General features: G+C 37.4%; 2 protein-coding genes across 2 annotated transcripts; both read left to right on the forward strand.

Annotated features, from left to right (window-relative positions):
* Positions 1 to 4,747, forward strand: LOC143618727 (beta-fructofuranosidase, insoluble isoenzyme 3-like). The gene is made up of 6 exons (XM_077090823.1): positions 1 to 205; positions 2,781 to 2,789; positions 2,888 to 3,750; positions 3,820 to 3,978; positions 4,058 to 4,317; positions 4,399 to 4,747. Exons 1-6 carry the CDS (start codon positions 1 to 3, stop codon positions 4,667 to 4,669), a joined length of 1,767 nt encoding a protein of 588 aa, XP_076946938.1. The 3' UTR covers positions 4,670 to 4,747.
* Positions 4,748 to 20,924: 16,177 nt separating this feature from the next.
* LOC143617903 (uncharacterized) lies at positions 20,925 to 22,222 on the forward strand. Its single transcript, XM_077090308.1, has one exon. It carries the CDS (start codon positions 20,970 to 20,972, stop codon positions 21,966 to 21,968), a length of 999 nt encoding a protein of 332 aa, XP_076946423.1. The 5' UTR covers positions 20,925 to 20,969; the 3' UTR covers positions 21,969 to 22,222.
* The last annotated feature ends 1,296 nt before the right edge of the window (positions 22,223 to 23,518 follow it).

Genomic DNA, 23,518 nt, shown 5'->3' on the forward strand with positions numbered 1-23,518 from the left:
ATGATGACGGCTTTCAATACGTGCTTATGGAGTTTGTCATTAATGTTAATACCTCTTTTGTCTATGTTGAACAACTTCAATGGAAGAGGCGGAGTTATGGCCTTCCACAACGTTCAACTTAAGTATCAAACCAATAATGTCGACAAGGTTAACCAAGTTTACAGAACTGGTTATCACTTTCAGCCTCCGAAAAACTGGATGAATGGTATTTCGTCTTTCTTTACATCTTCATATAGATTGTATCTAACTCTAGTTAAGTTATGGCTACCGATCCATTCTATATATGCTATCTCACAATACATACACTGACATATTCAAATTTTATTCTATCGGTGTCACAATGTTTCGGTTTTGTATGTAGTGATATTTTTGTCGGATTAGTCATCGAAATCAACCAAAATTCTAATAATAATGTACACTTTAAATAAACAATTAATATATATCTCGATCAAACTAGCTAAAAGCCTAAGAAAAATCATCCATATTTTTCTATCGACTTAACTGGGCTTACCTACTGAATGCGATAATCATTAAATATTTAATTCACCAATGAAAGAAAAAACGAATCTTTGAAGAAGCAAAGAGTCAGCTCTGTTTGAATGATACCAATTATAAACTTATTTTATTATATATATTCTTATAATTCGAAAGATATTTTTTTAATTAAATTTATTTATATATAGTTTACGAGAAACGCGGAATTTGTATTGCTTTGTTGATACAAGTTTGGCTTACATTTTGTATATCTTTGAAGTCCGTGACAGTGACCAACTGCGCGCTATTAATTCTCATAACTGACAAGTATATGCAAGTTGAAAAAGAATTTTATCGGTGAATTAATGAAAACTAGCATCTGTACTCTGTAGTTCTGTACCCATGTATTTCATAATGTGTGACAACATTTGGTCATACATGACAATCAAAATAAAGTAATCAAAATCTTATAGAATCCTATATTTTAGAACTTATATGAGAGAAACGAAGTACGTTCAAAATTAGTTATAATAATACAAAATTAAAAGCAAAGATGTTGATAATACTTGAAAGCTTATAAAAAAAGTCAAGCGCGTTACAGTGGAATCATTAAACCGAATAAAAGCCGTCAGAAACAAATGCACATTACTACAATTAGAATGATTTAAATTAAAATAAATGTTGACGTATAAACTAACAAAAGCATAAAATGTAAACTTATTGATGCATACATCATGAATTATATTGAAAATAAAGAAAAAAAAAACTTACCTTGGCCCGATCATTTTCATGCGATGAAGCCCTTCTCCAAGGGCTTGTCTTAGAGGTGTACAAAAAACTCGAACCCGGAACCGGACCCGAAATAAAAACCCGGAACTGGTTTTTTTAATACTTGAACCCGTACCCGACCCTACCCGTAGGGTACGGATAGGGTATGCTTTTTGACACTAAAACCCGAACCCGAGCCGGACCCGATTTATACCCGGTAATACCCGAAAACCCAAACTGGTTCCATACTCGGAACCGGGTTTTTCCAGTACTCGAAACCGGATATTTCAAATACCCAATGTATACCCGAAAAATACCTTAAAAATACCTGAAAAATACCATAAAACGTGCAAACTTTTAAAAAATTCAATCTATACCCGAAAAATACCCGGAAAAACCTGTAAATAAGGTTTTTTCAATACCCGATAATAGGGTATTCAAATACCCGGTTTTAGAATACCCGGTTCTATACCCGACCCGAACCCGATGCGGTATGGTTTTTAGAGACAATACCCGACCCGATTATTACCAGTACCCGGTCATACCCGTACCCAGTCATACCCGAACCCGGTTCTATACCCAAACCTGAGTATTTAAAAAAACCCGATTTGTGCACCTCTAGCTTGTCTTGCCCTTACCTTCACTCTATTCAAACCCCTGTGAAGGGTGGTTGTCAGTAGGCACGGATCCTCTCCCAAATGCATTTATTTTTTTCATTAGGATTTTGGTGATTTAACTTTTATATAAATAGCAAGGCCTTAACAAACAAAATAAATATTGAACTTGATTTATTAAAGATGGAATCAAGTCTTTCACCAATTATTCCCGGCCTAAGTGGTCGAGATGACTTACCTAAAGACTTCATTTAAAAAATTGGGAGATTTTAGATTCTAGTCTCACACTGACAAATAATAGGAGTTCTAGGTTGGGTTAAAGGATTTTCTCATCAGTGGTGGATTTCCTCCTAAGGTAGACTAATTGAGCGGACCGATATATGAGCTTTCATTCGGGGTTGTGCTAGCGTAGCTTCCCACTGTTTTATACTCGAAGAATGAAGATGATTGGGTGTGTTGGTGATCCATTAGTGATTTAAATGGTTGTTAAGGAAAATAAATAAATAAAGAAATTTTCCTTCTAAACCTGTTTTAACATTAATCTATAAACATTATGCATTTACTAGTTTTAATAGAAAATTGCTACTAAAATTACACTGGTGTTTTGGTTTATATAAAGAATAAATTGTCTGTACCAAATCATATGATTGTTTCAGTTTAAGATCTAAACGAGAGGCAGATGGTATTGTTTTTAATAACTAAATTAAATATTTAATAGTAAATATCAGTCTCCTTGTGGTTACCAAAACGCACGTATGAATTTGCTTTCAGATTTAGCAATCATGTATTAAAATAATTCTCAAGTTGTGTTTCTGTTTTGTATTTATTTATAACATTTTGTTTTATATGTAATTAAACTAATGTTCTTTTTTTGTTTTTGACATTATACCGATGCGGGGGCACAATTATATTGAACCAATGTAGATCCAAATGGTAAGCATAGTTTTATATGTAATTAAACTAATGCTAATTATTTTATACTTGTTAAGATATTATAACTTAATTTTTAATTTTTTTCTCCGTATAAACAGCACCAATGTACTACAAAGGATTTTATCATTTGTTTTACCAATACAATCCAAAAGGTGCCGTGTGGGGCAATATTGTGTGGGCGCATTCGGTGTCAAAAGATATGATAAATTGGATCCCGTTGGAGCCGGCAATTGTACCATCAAAGCCATTCGACAAATACGGATGTTGGTCTGGATCTTCTACGATTTTACCAGGCAATAAACCTGTTATCATATATACTGGCATAATAAACTTAAATCCAAAACCCGGCCACCAGGTACAAAACTATGCTATACCCGCCAACTATTCAGACCCCTACTTGCGAAAATGGATTAAACCCGACAACAACCCAATCATTAAACCAATACATGAAAATGTTTCATCTTTTCGTGATCCTACAACAGCTTGGTTCAACAATGGTCATTGGAAACTTATTGTGGGTAGTAAGAGGGACCATAGAGGCATTGCTTATTTGTACCGAAGCCGAGATTTTATTAAGTGGACCAAGTCAAAACATCCATTTCACACGAAAAAGGACGTTGGTATGTGGGAGTGCCCGGACTTTTACCCAATATCATCTCAAGGGACGAATGGGTTAGACACTTCAACGTTAGGGGAAGATGTTAAATATGTTTTTAAGGCTAGCCTAGATATGACTAGGTTTGATTATTACACGATTGGAAAGTACAACCTCGTTAAGGATAAATATGTCCCGGATAACACATCAATTGATGGGTGGGCAGGGCTAAGATACGATTATGGAAACTTTTATGCTTCCAAGACGTTCTTTGATCCAATCACAAAAGGAAGGATTTTATGGGGTTGGGCTAACGAGTCAAGTACTCAAAGTGAAGATATTGCCAAGGGATGGGCCGGAATTCAAGTAATTATATTGTTACTAATATTCATGTGATTTCTAATCGCAAACTTACTTGAATATTTTCTTATGTAGTTGATCCCGCGTAAGGTGTGGTTGGACCCTAGTGGATACCAATTGCTACAATGGCCAATTGCAGAATTGGAAAGCTTAAGGGGTCAAAATATAGAACTAACCAATGTGAAAATCAACAAAGGTGATATGATTGAGATCAAAGGAATTAATGCAGTGCAGGTTTGTATCAGTTGAAGTTGTAGTATCATTTTATATGAAATGTTTATTAGTAATCATTTTTAATATTATATGAATGCAGGCAGACATAGATGTAACATTTAGATTTTCAAGTTTGGATAAAGCTGAGTTGTATGATGATAAATGGAGAAAATTTCCTCAGGAAGATCTGGCAAAAAGTATTTGCGGGATCAAGGGTGCGACCGTACAAGGTGGGCTAGGACCATTTGGGCTTGTGACCCTTGCTTCAAGCGAGCATGAAGAGTACACACCCGTTTTCTTTAGGATTTTCAAGATCGCAGGCGGAAAATATAAAGTTCTCTTTTGTTCTGATGCTACCTCGTAAGCCCTCTTTCTATAAAGCTTTCTAACTTCTAGTAGCCTTTAACTATTATTGGTTTTAATTATGTGAACACTGAACAGATCTTCATTGAACAAGAATGAGTACAAGCCATCATTTGGAGGCTTTGTTGATGTCGATCTAACTGCGAAGAAGCTTTCTCTTAGGAGCTTGATTGATCACTCAGTTGTGGAAAGTTTTGCCGAGGGAGGAAAAACAGTAATCTCATCCCGAGTTTATCCAACACTAGCTATTAACAAGAATGCACATATGCATGTATTTAACAATGGCTCTGAGATCGTAACGATTGAAAGATTGAACGCATGGTCCATGAAGACAGCTCACATCAACTAGACTAGGCCATTTCATGCCGTATTCAAGGAGCAGGATTTTTTTAATATGTGTACTGATCAAGAATAAATTATAAATTATGTTTTATCGAACTTGTCATTTATTTTCTTCAATCAATACAACATCCCATTCCCAAATTTTAGGGTACAACCAAAACGTAACAGAAAGAAAAGAAAAAAATGAAGAAAAAAAAGTGGTGTAAAAAAGCATAATTAGAATTTGGCCGCATCTGATGAATGATATTCATTTGAAAGTTTATTTGAGCATTTATTTTGAACATGTACTGTAATATAAATAAATGCAGATTACCGCTTATACTATATTAGCTGTGCTAGTTCATCATAGCCCCCCATTTATATAGTAATCGACATGCTACCATTAATGCCAGGGCCGACCCAATGGTGTTAACGGGCCAAGCTAGGGCTTGAGGCCTCAAAAAACAAAAGGCCTCCATTTTTTAAATAAGCTTTATATACATTTGGGCTTATCATGCTCATATCCTGGGCCTGCAATTGAAAGTTAAACGCTGTTAGGATCAGACGGGTCACACACACGAACACAAGTCACACACCACTCAACTCATGATGCGTGCGTGCTAGTGGTATAAAATATGAAAGGATGGAATGATTTGCTTTTGCACAAGATCGTGTTTTAAATTTATAAAAGTTATTTCTACAAAGACTAAACACACACAAAATAGGCAAGTGTACCTATCGTATATGTAGAATAGTAATGTTAAGAACCAAGTATCGATCCGTGGACACACAGGTTTCTAATAATAAATCGTTGTTTTACTTCAATCGGAGGTTTTAATCATTTTGGGGTTGATTTTTAAACTTTTTATAAAATATAAATACTTATATATATAGTATATAGGTGAACGAGACAAGAGATTCTAAACGAGTTGTTCAATTATGCGAAGGTTACCATCTAAGATCAAGAATCCACTCCATTTTTAGCGTTGATAATTAATATGTAGACATGTGATAGACTTGCCGTAGCAATGTATGATAGATGGCTCCTTAAACCTTAACTGAGCATCTTCGGCACTAAGGAGATGGTATGCGCATTTTAAAATCCACCCTTTCCTAATGTCATACCATCTCAATGATGTCGATTTGAGTTGACAAGTAGTTTCGTAAAGTAGAAGTATTAGGAGTGACTTCGATTTCTCAAATACCAATTCTAACAACTTCGGATGGTTGTAGTTCATCACACAACCTCCCCTTGGTTGATTTATGTAGGTTATAATTACACATTCCATTAACATATGGTTTCTTTAACTAATTTGATATCCTAAGCATAGCCATTTTCGGATTACCAAGGTTTAGAAAAATACACCATAACTTATATCTCATCATTTCTAAATACAATATAAGGATCCATGTTTCGATAATGTATCAAAGTATTTCTATCTTTCAAGAACATGAATCGATCATGAACGATTGCCAATGTTATTGACAACCACCAACTTTGATTTAGTGATTTAAGATGGTGAAACATTTCTCATCAAAAGATAATGGACTATTGGTTTTTATTGGTCCCAAGTATTTCATTTTTGCCGGCGCTGGTCCCAACTATCACTTTAACTGCCAACGGTCCCAACTTTCACACATGTGTCTGCCACCGGTCCACGACTAACCGAGTACTAACTCCGTTATGTTTTAGATGACGTGTCCATCCTACGTGTTAAAAAACCTTGACGTGGCTGCCTGCATGTATATTAATAACAAAAAACCCTTCTCCTCCTTGAATATATAATAATATCAGCAAATGACAATTTAATACATATCCCCAAATCGATATCTCCAATCGATCGAGAACCCAATCGATCGAACAGGTTACAAAATCTGTTGTGGGGCATTTGAATCATCATCTTCAATCGATCGAACAGGTTAGAAGCCCTAATTTTAACAATGGATAATCAAGTACCTATTTCCTTCCACATTAATGGGGCATTTGAAGTTGCACCACCGATTTTAAGGTATGTTGGTGGAAAAAAAACTTCATTAATGTTAGATGTTGACAAACTTTCATACTTTGAGTTATTGGATTATGCAAAGGATTTTGGTTCATACAAATCGAAAGATGGTCTTTGGTTGTATTGCAAGATTCCTGGTGATGGTCGTTTAAAGCTATTAGTTAGTGATAAAGAAGTATTTGAGATGTTGTCTTTGATTAGTTCTAGTTCCAGGTCTGCACAAGGTTTGGTTTTATATGTTCAAACTGATAAGTTAAGGAAAACCACAACCGATACCAGTCACCCTCAAGCCCAGCCAATTAACTCTCCTGCCCAGCACATTATCTCTGATGACCAGCCCATTAAGTCTCCAGCCCAGCCCATTTTCTCTCCAGCCCAACAAAATATATATGAAGCCCAGCCCATTAGCCAACCAGAAGTTTGCTTGAGCCCTAGTTCAAAGGTTAAGAGGTACTCCAAGCTCACAGCTAGAAAACAAGTTCCACCAACTTCAACACTTAAATCACCAGCTAAGGTTACTAGTTTATCACTTGGATCTCCAGTTAAGGTTAAAGACACCACACTTAAACCACCACCAATTGACACAAATAAAGATGAAATAGAGAGTGGTAGGTCAGATTTAGAGAGTTCAGAAGATGATGATTCTGATGATGAGTCTTATAAATTTGATGATTTGGATGATGATGGATCTGAGAAAGATGATGATGAGTGGATAGGTTCAGTTGCTAAGTTACAAGAGGTGAATGAGAAAGATCTTGAAACAAAAAAGAAGTTACTTGAAGAGTGTCTAAAACAATCCGCTGATGCAATTAAAGAAGCATCTAGTAGTGCTGAAGATTCTGATGCTTATAGTGACACATCTGGAGAGAGTGAAGATGATGACATAAGAGGGAAGAAACAAAAAAAAATGTTCCAGTTGTAAGTGAAGAAACTAATTGGTCTAAGTTTAAATGGGTTGTTGGGATAAAGTTCCCCACTAGGGAAGCTTTCAAAGAAGCAGTTTCAAATTATGCTGTCACAAATGGTAGAAATGTTTACATTGCTACAAGTAACAAGAGCAGAGGGGGACGTATAGGTGTCATATGTGTGGAAGGGTGTCCATTTAGTCTATATTGTTCATTTCACAAGGGCAAGAGTTGCTATATGGTTTAGACTGTTAATAGTAAGCACAACTGTCAGAGAAACATGGTAAAGAATAGACAATTGACTGCTAAGTTTATAGCTAAAGACTTATTGCCTTTATTCAAAGCTAAACCTCTATGGAAAGGTAAAGAGATCCAGGATGCAGTTAAAGAGAAATATAAGGTTCTTATACGTAAATGGTTGGCTTACAATGCCAAGCATTGTGCATTTAAGATGCTTCACGGGTCAATGAGGGAGCACTACAGTAAAATTGGGTCCTACTTGGCAGCTTTGAAACAAATAAATCCAACTTCAACCTTTAATTTGGTAACTGCTCCACCAGGGTTTAATACCCAGGACCCAGGTTCAAACTTGGAGACATTTTTTAGATTATTTGTGTGTTTTGATGGGGTGAAGAGGGGGTTTTTGGAAGGTTGTAGGAAGATTTTGTGTTTGGATGGTTGTTTTTTGAAGACCTTTTTAGGTGGTATGTTGTTGGCTGCAATTGGGAGAGATGCTAATGATCAAATGTACCCTGTGGCATAGGCTGTTGTTGAAGGTGAGTCTAATGATAGTTGGGAATGGTTCATGGAAGAACTAAGAAAATGCCTAGATGTCCAAGATGGTGGAAAGGACTGGACACTTATCTCTGACCAACAAAAGGTATGACCTTACTTTGTTAATATCTAAGTTATAAGTTGTAAGTTCTAGATGTCTAAAGTTTCTCTATATTTATATGACAGGGATTAGTGAATGCTGTGTATTTGATTTGGAAAAATGCAGAGCATAGAAACTGTGCAAGGCACATCTTTGCAAATTGGAAAAAGAAGTTTAAGGGTAAAGAGTTAAAGACATATTATTGGCAGACATGTAGGGCTTATAATGAGCCTAACTTCAATGATGCTATCAAGGAGATGAGAGCAATATCAAATGATGCAGTGGATGATTTCATGAAACAGAATCCTAATTGCTTTGTAAGGTGCTTTCTTAAGGGTAATACATGTTTTGATGTCATAGTGAGTAACATGGCTGAGACTTTTAATGGAACCATAGTTGAGGCAAGAGCTATGCATATTATAGACATGTTAGAATCAATTAGGCTCACAACAATGACTAGGATAATTACTAAGCATTCTGAAATGTTAGCTGAAGATGTGGTTGTGTGCCCAAGGATACAAAAAAAACTTGATAGAGCAAAAAAGTGGGCCCATAAATGTACAGTGTTCCCATCAGCATATAATGTGTTCCAAGTTAAAGATTTTGCTGATGATCTTGCTGTGGACTTGAATAACAGGACATGTTCATGTAGAAAGTGGGACTTAACAGGTATGTTAACTATCGTTCAATAATTCAATAATTAAGTTATTTATGACAGGTCTTCCAAAGGTGAATAACAAAGATTGTATTTACAAGTATACCATGTAAGCATGTGTGTTCAGTTGCTGGGTTTCTTGGAAGAAATGCTGAACAGTTTGTTAGTGATTGTTATCTTAAGGATACATATTTAAGATCATATTCATACACTATTCCACCCTTGCCTAGTGAAATGTATTGGCCAAAAGTTATTATCCTTTGGACCCTCCTCCCATCAAAAGTCAACCTAGAAGACCAAAGACAAAAAGAAAGAAAGATCCCCATGAAGATCCTAAGAACCCATGTAAATTGACAAAACATGGAGGAGAAATGAGTTGCAGCAACTGCAAAGAAAGTGGTCATAACATTAGAACTTGTACAAAGCCTAAGACATCTAAGAATCAAGCCACATCAGAAACTGTTGCAAGGGGAAGGTCAACAAGGTCAACTCAAGCCACACTAGAAAGTCAACCAACACAACAGTCAACAGGTTCTAAGAGGCCACGGAGGATGACAAACGAGTCAAGTCAACCAACACAACAATCAACAAGTTCTAAAAGGCCACGGGGAAACACAAAGGCCAAAGGCAAGGGGAAAGCTACTTGATGGTTTATGGTTAATATATGACAAGGATTATGTTGCAGACTTCTTAATGTTTAAGTAATGTATTTTGGAATGTTTAAGTATTTTAATGGTTAGCTATGTCAAAAACTTATGTTTAAGTAATGTTGCAGACTGGTTAATGTTAATGTTAATGTTAATGTTAATGTTGCAGACTTGTTATTATGCACAATCTGTTATGGGCATTTTGGTCATTTTGGTCATATTGTGGTCATATTGTTATTTTGGGCATTTTGGTCATATTGTGGTCATTTTGGTCAGTTTGGTCATATTGTGGTATCGGTCATATTTTGGTCATTTTGGTCAGTTTGGTCATATTGTGGTATTGGTCATATTGTTATTTTGGTCATATTATAGTCTGATATGCAATTTTTGTCATGCAGTTGACTTTATGCACAATCTGTTATGCAGACATGAGCACTCATGGTGGGTTTTATGTGCTCACAAAACACACAAACCAGTGTTTGCTTGCTTTGGTAGATTTTCTTTTTAGTTTCTATTTATTAAATGGTAGATTTTCTTTTTAGTTTCTAGGTGCTAAATGTTATGGGCATTATGGTAATTTTGAAGTCAAGTTTAGTCTGATATGCAATTTTGGTCATTTTGGTCATATTGTGAAGTTACTTTTGACCATTTTGTGCAGTAATGTTACATAACATGCTAACAATCAGTTCTTGATTTGGTTGCATAAAGTGTTACATTTTCTTGATTTTGGTTACCAACACATTGTTACAGATTATATGTACTTGATAGCAATAACATCCATTACAAATCAAGTCTATATATGGAGAACAACAACATCCATTAACATTAATACAAATTACATGAAATTGATAGCCAAGGGGTACCAAGAAAACATCTTACATTCCACCATAGTGCTATGACAACAATTGCTAAACCTAAAACAACATTACTCTTCCAATTGGACCTTTTCAATGAGAGTTGAAGCTTCAAATTCTTGTTCTCTTCTTCCAACACCATGTTCTTTAGCTTTAAATTTTCTATTTGCATCTCTTTTATCTCTTGATCTCTTTTTGAACTGTATTCCTTTAAGAAGACATCAAAATCTTTTCTCCACATGAACATTTTGCAGTCTTGATTCTAGCCACAAAAGAAGAAGGAATTCATGTAATAAATTTAACTTGAAAACAGTAAACTAGACAATGTACTTACAGGCCATAAACGGCAGCCGTAGAATTCATCCCCATTTCGAGAACTTCTATGACCAGCAATCCTAGAAACTGCAATTAAATCGTGGTGGCAGTAGACATTGCCCTGTAAATCGATTTTAACAATTTTAGGGTTTCTCTTACTAGCAGATGTACAAGACGATGATGAACTCATTGCGAGTAGAGTGTAATTAGGATTAGGGCTTAGGAGTGAAATCGATTCAATGATTGAATTAGGGTTTTAATTTGGGGTTGTTCTTGATCGATTGGGTTCTCGATCGATTGGAGATATCGATTTGGGGATATGTATTAAATTGTCATCTGCTGATATTATTATATATTCAAGGAGGAGAAGGGTTTTTTGTTATTAATATACACGCAGGCAGCCACGTCAAGGTTTTTTAACACGTAGGATGGACACGTCATCTAAAACATAACGGAGTTAGTACTCGGTTAGTCGTGGACTGGTGGCAGACACATGTGTGAAAGTTGGTACCGTTGGCAGTTAAAGTGATAGTTGGGACCAGCGCCGACAAAAATGAAATACTTGGGACCAATAAAAACCAACAGTCCAAAGATAATTGTAATATAACCATGTACTTTACTAGACTACATCACATGTCTTGATTAATTATCAAGTAAAAACAAAGCTTCTTCATAGATTTTAGATGGTAAAAGGAGTTTAGCTCATAATGAGCATAATGATGAACATTAAGATGATTGATAACAACAAATACATGATTAAACTTAGAACAATCTAACCAAGTATAGATGAATCCTTCTTCTTAGTGATGGTAATGATGGTTGATGATGATGATTAGTGGTGATGACCTCTAAGCCTTCAAACTCTTCACTAGATCTTCAAAGTGAGTGTTAGTGTGTGTTTTTATAAGTGAAAACCGGTGAGAACTCTTTTCAAGGCACACTTGATGAATGCAACATGAGCCACTATTTATAGGCAATCTGGACGATGAGGCACGGCCCCGTGCATGATGAGCACGGCCCCGTGTATTTTTATAACATGTGCCAGATTTGTTTTGTCTTTTGTGTGAGGTGGCAACGGCCCCATGGTTAGTAGGCACGGCCCCGTGTTGTTTAGTGACATGTGCTCAATTCTTCTTTGTCTTTTCTGCATTCCCGTCCACGGCCCCGTGCATGCTGAGCACGGCCCCGTGCTTTTGCTTCCAGATTTTGTCTTTTCTTGTTTCAGAAGCATGGGGGCGTGTTTCTTTGTTTTCTTCTGTTTTTCTTCGTCCTTTTGCTTGTTTCTTCGTTTGAGGCTTGGTTTCACCTGAAATTATGTTTTATTATGATAAGTAGTCTTTTATGCTATGTTATTAGATAGTAATTGCAGTTTTTAGAGATTATTTGATGCCGAAAAGATGTATATTTCTATGTACATCAACTCACAATCAAGAAAAACACGAAGATTTATAGTGGTTCGGTCCGGCTCTGGCCTACGTTCACTCTCGGTAACTAGGAGGTTTTATTACTTGTTGTTGATATCAAACAGATACAAGATCAATCTCTTATATAGAGATTAAATAGGAATTTGTCAAACAAAGTAATTAATGTTGCAGATCAAATGGATAACACATAGTGTCTTCAACCACTTCTTTTGACACTTCTTTTTGACAGGCTGCAAACATGGTTGCAGATTTCACACATGTTTTCTGCTGCTGCTTTTTGACAAACCACAAGATTGGCTTCACACTCAATAATCTCCCACTTGAAGCCACGGAACAATCTTCACCTGCGCTTCAACTGTGCATCTGTATTAAGAAACTTGTGATCTTAGTACCTTCCTAGTTACCCGCCCTTCTCTTCAATTATCCTGAAGGCCAGTTGAAGCTATGCAAAGCTTCAACTTCTCTAAGGTGACAACCTTAGTCAACATATCAGCTGGATTTTCAGTTCCTTTAATCTTCTTCAACTTCAGAGTACCATCACTAACTTTGTCTCTGATGAAGTGATATCTCAGCTGTATGTGTTTCGTCTTTGAATGGAAGACAGGATTCTTTGCAAGATGAATTGCACTTTGATTATCACAGAATAGTGCACAATCATCTTGTTCTTTTCCAAGTTCGTTCAGAAAATTCTTCAACCATATAAGCTCTTTACTTGCTTCAGCAACTGCCATATACTCTGCTTCAGTGGTTGAAAGGGCAACATTTTTCTATAGTTTAGACATCCAACTTACCGCAGTGCCTCCCACTGTAAAGACATACCCGGTAGTGCTTTTGAATGATTCTTTGCAACCACCAAGGTCTGCATCTTCAAAGCCTTTCAGAATAACATCTTTCCCCTTAAAATGCAATGCCACTTTTGAAGTCCCCTTCAAATATCTTAGCAACCACTTTACTGCTTCACAATGTTCTCTACCCGGATTAGACATAAACCGACTAACAACTCCCACTGCATGAGCAATATCTGGTCTCGTGCATACCATTGCATACATGAGGCTACCAACTGCAGATGGATATGTAACTTTAGCCATTTCTGCTTTGTCTTCTTCTGATTTGGGTGACTGATCTTTGGAAAGCTTAAAGTGACTTCCCAATGGCGTGCTTCTAATCTTGGCATCTTTAAGGCTGAATTTCTCTAACACTTTCTCAATGTACTTCTCTTGAGAGAGTGTCAAATAACCATCTTCTTTGTTTCTAAAAATACTCATCCCGAGTATTTGGTTTGCAGCTCCTAAGTCTTTCATTTCGAACTCTTCAGACATTTGCTTCTTTAACTTCTTGATTTCTGTCATGTCTGAACCTGTAATCAACATATCATCTACATGGAGTAGTAGAATGATATAAGAACCCTTGTTCTTCTTTATGTAACAACAATGGTCATTTTCACATCTCTTGTAACCAACTCTTCCCATGAAGTTATCAAACTTCAAGTACCATTGTCTAGGCGCTTGCTTCAGACCATACAAACTCTTCTTCAATTTACACACCAAATGTTCTTTACCTTTAACCTGAAAACCTTCTGGTTGTGTCATGTAGATTTCTTCTTCTAGGTCACCGTGTAGAAAAGCTGTCTTGACATCTAGTTGCTCTAGATGCAAGCCTTCTGCTGCTACAATACCGAGGACAAGTCTGATAGTGGTCATTTTCACTACTGGAGAGAATATCTAATTGAAATCGATTCCCTCTTTCTGCTGAAAACCCTTGACTACTAATCTTGCTTTGTACCGTTTGGTACCATCATGTTCATCCTTGACCCTGAAAACCCATTTGTTTTGAAAAACCTTCTTCCCAGCTGGAAGCTTTGTTAAGTTCCAGGTCTTGTTCTTCTCAAGCGACTTCATTTCATCTTTCATTGCTAACTCCCACTGAAATGAATCTTTCAACCCCATAGCTTTAGAGTGACACTGAGGTTCACCATTTTCAGTCAAAAGAATGTAGTTGACTGATGGTGAGTACCGGTTTGGCGGTCTAGTGGCTCTAGACGATCTTCTTGGTTGATTTTGAGGTGTTTCTGGGGATTCTGGAGTTTGAGGAGCAACTTCTTCTACTTCTTCTTCCTCAGAATCATTACTGGCGTTATCCCCTGAGCTTCCACTATCGCTTGACTCATTCCCATTTTCTAGAATGTCGACTGAAGCTTCTTTTCTTTTTTCTCTTTCAAACTCAACACTTTCTTTTTGAACTTCTTGTCTCGTGGTGTTTCTATCTTTGTATAATTCGTTTTCATTGAAGACGACATTCTTGCTTCTGATTACTTTTCTGCCTTCATTACCCCAAAGCCTGTAACCCATTTCTTCTGACCCATAACCAATGAATGTGCACTTCTTGGCCTTTGAGTCTATCTTGTCTCTTTCACCACTTTCTAACAAATCATAAGCACTGCAACCAAAGACTCGTAAGTGTTTGAGACTTACCTCATTTCCTTGCCACATTTCTTCTGGCAATTTGAAACCCAAGGGAACAGATGGTGAACGGTTGATCAAGTAAGCTGCAGTGTTAACTGCATCTGCCCAGAATGTCTTGGGCGTCCCGGCATTCAGCCTCATGCTTCTAGCCCTTTCATTCAATGTTCTGTTCATTCTCTCATCTACACCATTCTGCTGAGGAGTTCCGGGAACCGTCCTGATCATCTTTATCCCTTCCTTGGCACAATAGTCAATGAACTGCTTGCTTATGTATTCACCACCATTGTCCGACTTTAAACACTTTACCTTCAAATTAGTTTCATTTTCAACAGCAGATTTCCATATCTTAAAAGCATCAAATACACCAGATTTATGTTTAAGAAAATATACCCATACCTTGCGTGTTGAATCATCGATGAAGATAATATAGTATCTCGAGCCTCCTAGAGATGAAACTGAAGTTGGTCCGTATACATCAGAGTGAACGAGCTCCAACTTCTGAGCTTTTGGTGTTCTCCATGTCTTCACAAAAGTAACCCTCTTTTGTTTTCCAAGAACACAAGGTTCACAAAATTCAATTTCCACTTTCTTCAAGTCTAGAAACTTTCCTCTCTGAGCCAACATCTTCAATCCCTTCTCGCTCATGTGTCCGAGTCGGTTGTGCCATAAATTTGATGGACTCGGACCGGTGGTCATTGCATGAACACCTTCAGCAGAAACTTCTGTCATGTATAGAGTGCCTTTCTTTTTTCCTTTGGCAATCACTAAATTGCCCTTGATCACTTTCCATTTTCCACACCCAAAGTGAACATTAAACCCTTCATCATCCACTTTACCAACTGAAATCAACTTTCTTCTCAAGCTAGGAATAACCCTGACATCTTTTAATGTCCATGTAGTTCCTAATGAGGTCTTCAAGTCTACATCTCCAATTCCTGTAATATCAAGTATTTGATCATCTGCTAAACGAACTTTACCAAAGTTACCTGTTCGCAAATTCTTGATCATATCTGGGCATGAGATAGCATGGAAAGAAGCACCTGAATCCATAATCCAGGATTCAACTGATCTTCAGCGGAACAGATGAGTGCATCTTCTGACTCTTCAGAGGATACATTGTTTACTTCTTTCTTTGTAGCTGTGTTTGTACATTGGCTTCTAAAGTGACATTTTTCTTTGCAATTCCAACATTCAATGTCTTTTCTGTACTTTGACTGACTTCTTCTTCTGGACTTTGATCTGCCTCGACTATGTCCTCTTTCGTTTCTTCTTCATCTACTTTATGTATGCAATAGGGAACTAGAAGCCTCACAGTTGCTTCTCCGTCTGATATCTTCATTTACAATCAAGTCACGAATACTCTCGAAAGTGAGTTTGATAGTGCCGGATGCACTACTAACAGCTGTGACTGTGCCTGACCAACTGTCGGGCAAAGATGATAAAAGGAGGAGCGCTTGTACTTCATCTTCAAACTTTATTGCAACTGATGCTAAACGAGAGATAATCGAGTTAAACTCGTTTATGTGATCGGTAACCGACATGCCTTCTTTCATCTTGGTGTTAACCAATTGTTTGATGAGGAACACTTTGTTGAAAGCGGACGGCTTCTCATACATGTTGGATAAAGCCTTAAATACTCCATAAGTAGTTGTTTCATTGACAATGTTATACGCAACACTCTTTGCCAATGAAAGCCTAACTACACCCAAGGCTTGTCGATCCAACAACTTCCAATCTTCATCGTACATGTCAATTGGTTGTTCGCCCGACATAGGCAAATGCAAACTTTTCTGATGTAATAAATCTTCAATTTGCATCTTCCAAAATCCATAATCGGTTCCATCAAATTTATCAATCTTGATTTTACCGTCTTCAGCCATTTTAAAAAAAAAATACCAAATTATTACCAAACAGGTTCGTACTGTTAAGTGGTAATTTATACGAGCGGAAGCAACAATTGAAACAAGAAACTTATCTTTTTCACGAGTTAACGGCGATAGATGGAATTTGATGAAATCTTGGTTAAATGGTTATGGGGTGGTTTCTGTCAAAGTATAAACTTGTGGACTTGTTGATAAAAAAAAAGAATCTTGACTTTTCTTTGCTTTTTGAAAAAGAAAGAAAGATAAAAATGTAATCTTTCTTCTTCTTGAGCAGACAAATGAACAGAAAACTTAATCTTCTTCTTCCAACTATCTCCCAAGAAAACGAGCAAGCGATGGTGGCGTGCACGATTTCCGGCAAGGGGAGCAGGCGACGGGTTCGTCGGAACCCTAGACAGTCACGGCGGCGGCGGCGGTTCTGACGACGGAGGTGGTTCTGGCGGCGGCGCACGGTTCTGGTCGGCGGCGTGCGACAGCTCTGATTGGAACTCAAGTTCCGGTTTGACAGGTCAGTATCTTCTCGCCTCTAATCTGGTTCGTGTGATTCAATCGAACCTGAGCTCTGATGCCAGTTGTTAGGATCAGACGGGTCACACACACGAACACATGTCACACACCACTCAACTCACAATCAAGAACAACACGAAGATTTATAGTGGTTCGGTCCGGCTCTGAGCTACGTCCACTCTGGGTAACTAGGAGGTTTTATTACTTGTTGTTGATATCAAACAGATACAAGATCAATCTCTTATATAGAGATTAAATAGGAATTTGTCAAACAAAGTAATTAATGTTGCAGATCAAATGGATAACACATAGTGTCTTCAGCCACTTCTTTTTGACAGGCTGCAAACATGGTTGCAGGTTTCACACATGTTTTCTGCTGCTGCTTTTTGACAAACCACAATATTGGCTTCACACTCAACAAACGCAACCTGGAACTTTAGAATTGTGGAGCGGGAATGAGAATTACGGGGAACACACAGTTAAACGATTCAATATTAGTTCAATTAGTTTCCTTTCTTTCATCGGGAGTTTTATTTGTACATTCAACATACCACATTCGGTACTTTTCTTATGCTTCTCTTTGGCCTTCTTCTTTAACCGATTCAATTAATTAGTTTTGAAGTTCAATCGATTCAGTGGGGAGTTTGATTTTAATTTGTTTTGAGTTTCAATAGGTAGTTGGGTTTTAATCAGTATTGAGTTTCAATTGGAAGTTGTGTATTATTAGTTTTGAGTGTCAATTGGGAGTTGGGTTTATCAATTTTTGAGTTTCAATTGTCACTGCTTGCAGCTTGTGGAGTTGTGGGTCGGTGGGTACTTGGTTCATACTTTCAATTTGTGGTTTTAAACAAAAGGACAGTTTATAATAGATAATTTGCAAATGTGTTGGCCTCAATAAGGTACTAAATTTATTATTATGAACCTAATATTTTAGTTGCAATTGGTTATTTTCTCATTTGTTTTGATTTAGTGACTTAATTTGGACATTAATCATTTCGATTTAAGTTTTAAAAAAAACTTTGATTTAATTTGATTATGTGATTTAAATATAATAGTGAGTTTGTATACACTTTGAGGTTTATAGTTATTGGTCTCAAGTGTGGATAAAAAAGAAGGGTTTATAACATGGCTATTGTTAAAAAGGCCCCAAATTTTTTAGTTCGCTTGATAGCACCAAATACGTTGGGCCGCCTCTGATTAATACTATTGAGTTTGGTCTAAAAGAGTCGTTGAGCCTGGTTAGCTTAGTCTTCACGAACTTCTCCATCAATAACTGGTCTTACTAGCCGTAGTTTGACGCTTAAGAACATAATTAAGTTAAGATACTTTTCATAAGCGTAACTGACTCTGTGGATCCCGTTTGCTTAATGAGTTTTGAATGTGATCATTACTCTTAGCAGTTACAAGACCCATTCTATATGTTTAATCAACACATTAGGAACCTGTCTAGGATCCCGGCTGGCAAGATAATGAGACTCGGGATCCTAGGCAAGATTTTGACCCTCGACAACTGTCCCTATAATATAACAGTTGTGACCATGTTACAACGGTTATACTTTCTTCCTAATGAAGTCAGCGTGACTGATTTGATGGGACGTGGTTTCTAAGCATGATTTCTGCCACACCTTAAAATGCAGGGGATCATTGCATATATTAACTCGATCTTCATTATTTATCATCACATTTCGTCGGAAGTTCAGGAATCATTCTTCTCTGTTCTTGTTCCTTTGCTTAGAGTTAATATTTTTGTTGGGAATACTAGGTATAAATATAACATGTTTGTCTTATTCTTTATCCTCAAGTCCAATGAGTAATTTTATTGAGCAAAACCTTCTTGCTTCCACCTTAGCTGAAACCTACAATTTTACCGACAAAGATATCGCTCGAATGAAATTAGACGAGTTGTTCCTAATTTTCCGACCGTGCGATAGTCGCTTGTGCTACGATCATGTTTCCAAAATCTGGGTTTGTTTTCTTGCATATCATTTTTCTCTCGGCCTTTCATATCCCTTTCCTCCTTTCATTAGCAGGTTCTTTGAGACTAAGGTCTAATCTATGATCAGATGATGCCGATGTATGGATGATCCTCTTCATGCATAACAAGCTTGTCACTTCCCATTACCTGCAAATCGATGTTTCTGGCCTTGCCTCCGTGTACAAGTTGAGAAATTATGGCTGCAGTAGGATTATTTTCCAGATAGCCCCTGGTTAAATTCACTTGATAGAGAATACAACTAAAAATGATGGGAGTTTTTATAGGAAGTATTTTTTTTGTAAGGAGGGATTCCATCCCCAATGGCGAAAAACTTCCTTTGTTGTGGATTAGCGAAGGTAGAAATTGATTAAAGTAACTAATTAAAATATTATGCTACTTATCTTGGTTTGTTGTAGCTCCAGATTTGCATAAACTTGCTCCTTCTACCAATGAAGCACTTAACTGGATTCCGACTTTGTTAAGGATTACCAAAGCCGAATTCACTTGGAGGCCATCACATCTTTCTCCATTAACGAAACTTTTGGGAATATGTCTAGTAAGGGTTCTCTTGATTTTGAATACATGCATTATTGTTAGTTATTTGGTTTTTAATCATCTAATTTTATAGTTGTTGATATCAGACTCGAAAATCTTGAAAGTTTTATTGAAAAGATGGGTAAGTCGGTTGTTAAGACTCCCAAGATTCCTTTGGTGATTTCCAAATCCAAGCCAAATTCATCCCGAAAGAGGAAGACAACGGAGTCTTCTGGTTTTCCTTTGAATCCCTCGACTTTAGAAATGTCAAGTCTCTCTTTCAAAATGCAAGTAATAAAGTGATCTTGCATGCAATTATCCTGCATATCATTATCTTGTATATTTATTTATATTTATACATTGTTTGTAAGGCCTAAATCACTTTATCAATTTTCATGATAAAGCGACTTAGGAGCTTCTGGAGAAGATTGATGGTATGGCAACCCTCGCAGCCACCCGAATCAAGCACACAAAAGAGGTGACTAAGGAGCTTGCACTGGTGAGGCAGGAGTGTAAGGATCTGAAGGTTGTTCATGCTAAGGAGATGGAGGCATTTAGTAATAGCATGAGGGTCCATGCTACGCTTGCTATCTGCCAAGCCAAAGTCAATATGGCAGAACAAGCTCTCAAAGCTGATTTCGACAAGAGCTCCTGGGATCTTGAGGGTTGATGTGTCAGAATGGCCGAGCTGGAGGCCGCTGAGAAGGGTAAGGCTCCTAGTATCAAGATTGATGAGGTCAAGGATACAGAGGTTGAGGATGTTGGGGTTGAGGCTGATAGTGGGGATAAGGCAGGTGAGGGTGGCGAGGCTAAGAAGTAGTTGGTGAAGTGGGGGCAATGATGGATATTAAAGACAAGGTTCGAACCCCTTTTTTATTCATGGCTTCGATATGGTTGTAACTTAAACAATTTACTTTCCTGCTTTGTTGAATCAGTGTCCGTCTAGATCTGAAAACATTGCTCAAAACCTGTTTTCGTCGGTTAAGACAAATGGACCATATCATCCATCATAAAAGCATAAAGTTAAAAACCCTAAAAAAATTAATTTAAGTTAATATAACATATATATATATATATATAATATATATATTTTGTTAACTTATTACAAACTTTTACTTTTTGGAAAGAATTTAAACTAATTCTTAAGACATGATGCATCATTGTAATCAAGTGATGCAAATGAAAGTGATGTGGGGTTAACACATAAGATATCATGAAGTTGCTTTCCACTAATTATATTCCTCCTTTAATTGTCTTTTAACATGCTTCTCTCTCTTTCTCTCTCTCATGGCTCCTGTTTTCACTAAACTCATCTCTCTTCTCTTCATCCTCATCCACCTTGGTTGCTTCATCATCTTCCCCACCGTCGACCACCACCGCCGCCGCCCGAAAATCACTAGAAAACTACTCAATCCCCATAAAACCCTCTCCACCACATGGTCTTACATAAAACACATCTTCTCATCAAAACCTACTTCCCAAACCGATGCAATTTCCATTATTCACCATGCACCACCATCTCCTGCGTCATCCACCCGCTCGTTACGTAACTCCGCGATCAACGGATCATTAACCGAACCCGACTCCTTCCCAATTCGAACCGACATCCACCCGTGCCTTAACTGCGGTGAAATTTTCCAAAAACCAGGATTACTCGAACAACATCAGGCATTCAAACACGCTGTATCGGAGCTCTTCGACGACGAACCGGGGAAAAACATTGTTCGGATCATATTTCAAACGGATTGGCCCGGCTCCGCGAAAACCCCTATAATATACCGGGTCATGAAGATCCACCACAGTGTTAACATACTTACAAGGTTCGAAGAATACCGCGAGACGGTTAAATCGAAGGCGGTAAGGTACGGTCGCGACGAGCGGTGTATCGCGGATGGCAACGAGCTTCTTCGGTTTCATTGCGCTACGTTTTTATGTGACCTAGGGCAAAATGGTAACTCAAGTATTTGTAGCCACCAGTATTGTAGTGTGTGTGGGATTATCCGGGTCGGGTTTTCGTCGAAAATGGATGGTATATCCACATATTCTACCAGCTGGAAAGGACACGAGGCGCTTCCTGATGACATAGAGGAGGAGTTTAGGTTCATGCACGTGAAACGGGCTATGCTGGTATGTCGGGTCATAGCGGGTCGGGTCGGGTGTGATCCGGGAACGGGGGACAAGGATGACCCGGGATATGATTCGTTGGTCGGGAGGGAAGATGAAGAATTGATTGTTTTTAATCCAAGGGCTGTGCTTCCTTGTTTTGTGATTGCTTATACGGTTTGATTAATATGAATATATGATCGTGTGGTTGTAAGTTATTTATAGGATTGGTGAAATGTAGTTTATGAAAGCTAGGAATTAAGAGGCTTTTGAAAGAAGATCCTCCTATTATAATTAATGTTGCTTTTTGGAGCACGATGATTGCACATGCTTTGGTGTGTTGTGTAATTTGTGGTGTGTGTAATGATGGTTTGTACTTAAGCTTTAAGGTTGTTTACTGTTTATAAGATTGGTTCTTTTGTTTTTTTAGTGGTTTTGTTTTTTAAAACAAGAATGATAAGTCTTCCATTACCTCCTTTGCTTTTGCGTATTTTTAATCGCGTAGGTATTGCGGTTTAAGCTCAACTCATATAATATCTATTGCAGGAACTTGTATGAGGTCTAGCTTTTATAACGTACGAGAATTTCTAATAAGATTAAAGATTATAGATAAAACCCTCTAAAAGAACCAAATTAAATTGCTTTATGACGAGCACAAACTCTATAGTCACCTTCTAATAAGATTCTACATGTTACACATGATGCATAACCATACACTAGATTCATAGTTTTCACTTATTGATTTGACCGTTAAATAGTTGTCCCGGTAGATAAGGTCTCAAGACTAGATCTATTATAATTCCTATCAACCATTTTATATAAAAAGTTACGAGTATACCATGAAAAAAAACACTATAACAAGTCAAAGTTCGCTAGTGAGTTCAGTTAAGCCTGTTAAAAAAAAGTTATCAGTTAAGTATTTTCAAAACATTATAGAGGAGGTGGTGGACACCAACAATTTTCTATTAGAGGAGGTGGTGGACCCCAGCAATTTTCACACAGAGATGACCGGTGAGTCAGAAACTTTTTCAGTAGACCATCGCTACATGATCACCAAGATCGGTCGAGATTTTTACATTATAATAACACTAATTTTCTTTTCACATGAGACCATCAACCCCATACCATAAGGGTAGATCCGCCCCTATAGAGGGGACTATTTATTATGCACACGACCATATAGAGGGTGGTATACATGTGTAAAGTGGTAGTATACGGGCATAAAAGTTGGTAACACATGAATATAATATTACGTACAACGGGCCTAGTAGAGGGAGGGAGTTTGTTCTGTTAAAAAACAGAGGTCAGGAGTAGTGTAATTAAATATTACTCCCTCTTTAAGTTTCATGGTTTAAAAACACAAAGTTTAAGTTGATTGAATGATTTCTTTTTTTTTTTTTTTGCTTATCAAATGACAATAATGCTCTTGGAAATTAAGTTCATCAATATTGTTTATTAATTCTAGTTGTGGGTGCTTAAGGGTAAACTTGTATAGATGTAGTGCACTAAAAAGACTCAAATACCCTTAAAAGCCACCCGCGGGTGGAAAAAGACTCCCTCAAAAGTCACACGCTAAACATATTAATCACCCACATAACTCAAGACAGAGGAAGAATAATAACAAGATCCAGAGACTATATGCGGGAGGATCCAGACGCCCTCAGAAGTCATCCGCAGGGTGCTATTCCCACCCGCAAGGATGACCAGAAGGTGACATCAGAGGACAATTGTAA

Source organism: Bidens hawaiensis, unplaced genomic scaffold (genome assembly GCF_021521415.1).
Source record: "Bidens hawaiensis isolate Kalapana, Puna unplaced genomic scaffold, B.hawaiensis_p1.1 tig00002338_1, whole genome shotgun sequence".
Taxonomy (NCBI): domain Eukaryota; kingdom Viridiplantae; phylum Streptophyta; class Magnoliopsida; order Asterales; family Asteraceae; genus Bidens; species Bidens hawaiensis.

Excerpts from the sequence above, each read along its gene's own strand:
- LOC143618727 (XM_077090823.1), top strand. The coding sequence starts at position 1 with ATGATGACGGCTTTCAATACGTGCTTATGGAGTTTGTCATTAATGTTA. Across the intron at positions 3,979-4,057 it reads AAGGAATTAATGCAGTGCAG|GCAGACATAGATGTAACATT; the intron begins GTTTGTATCAGT and ends ATATGAATGCAG. Across the intron at positions 4,318-4,398 it reads TTTTGTTCTGATGCTACCTC|ATCTTCATTGAACAAGAATG; the intron begins GTAAGCCCTCTT and ends AACACTGAACAG.
- LOC143617903 (XM_077090308.1), top strand. The coding sequence starts at position 20,970 with ATGGCTCCTGTTTTCACTAAACTCATCTCTCTTCTCTTCATCCTCATC.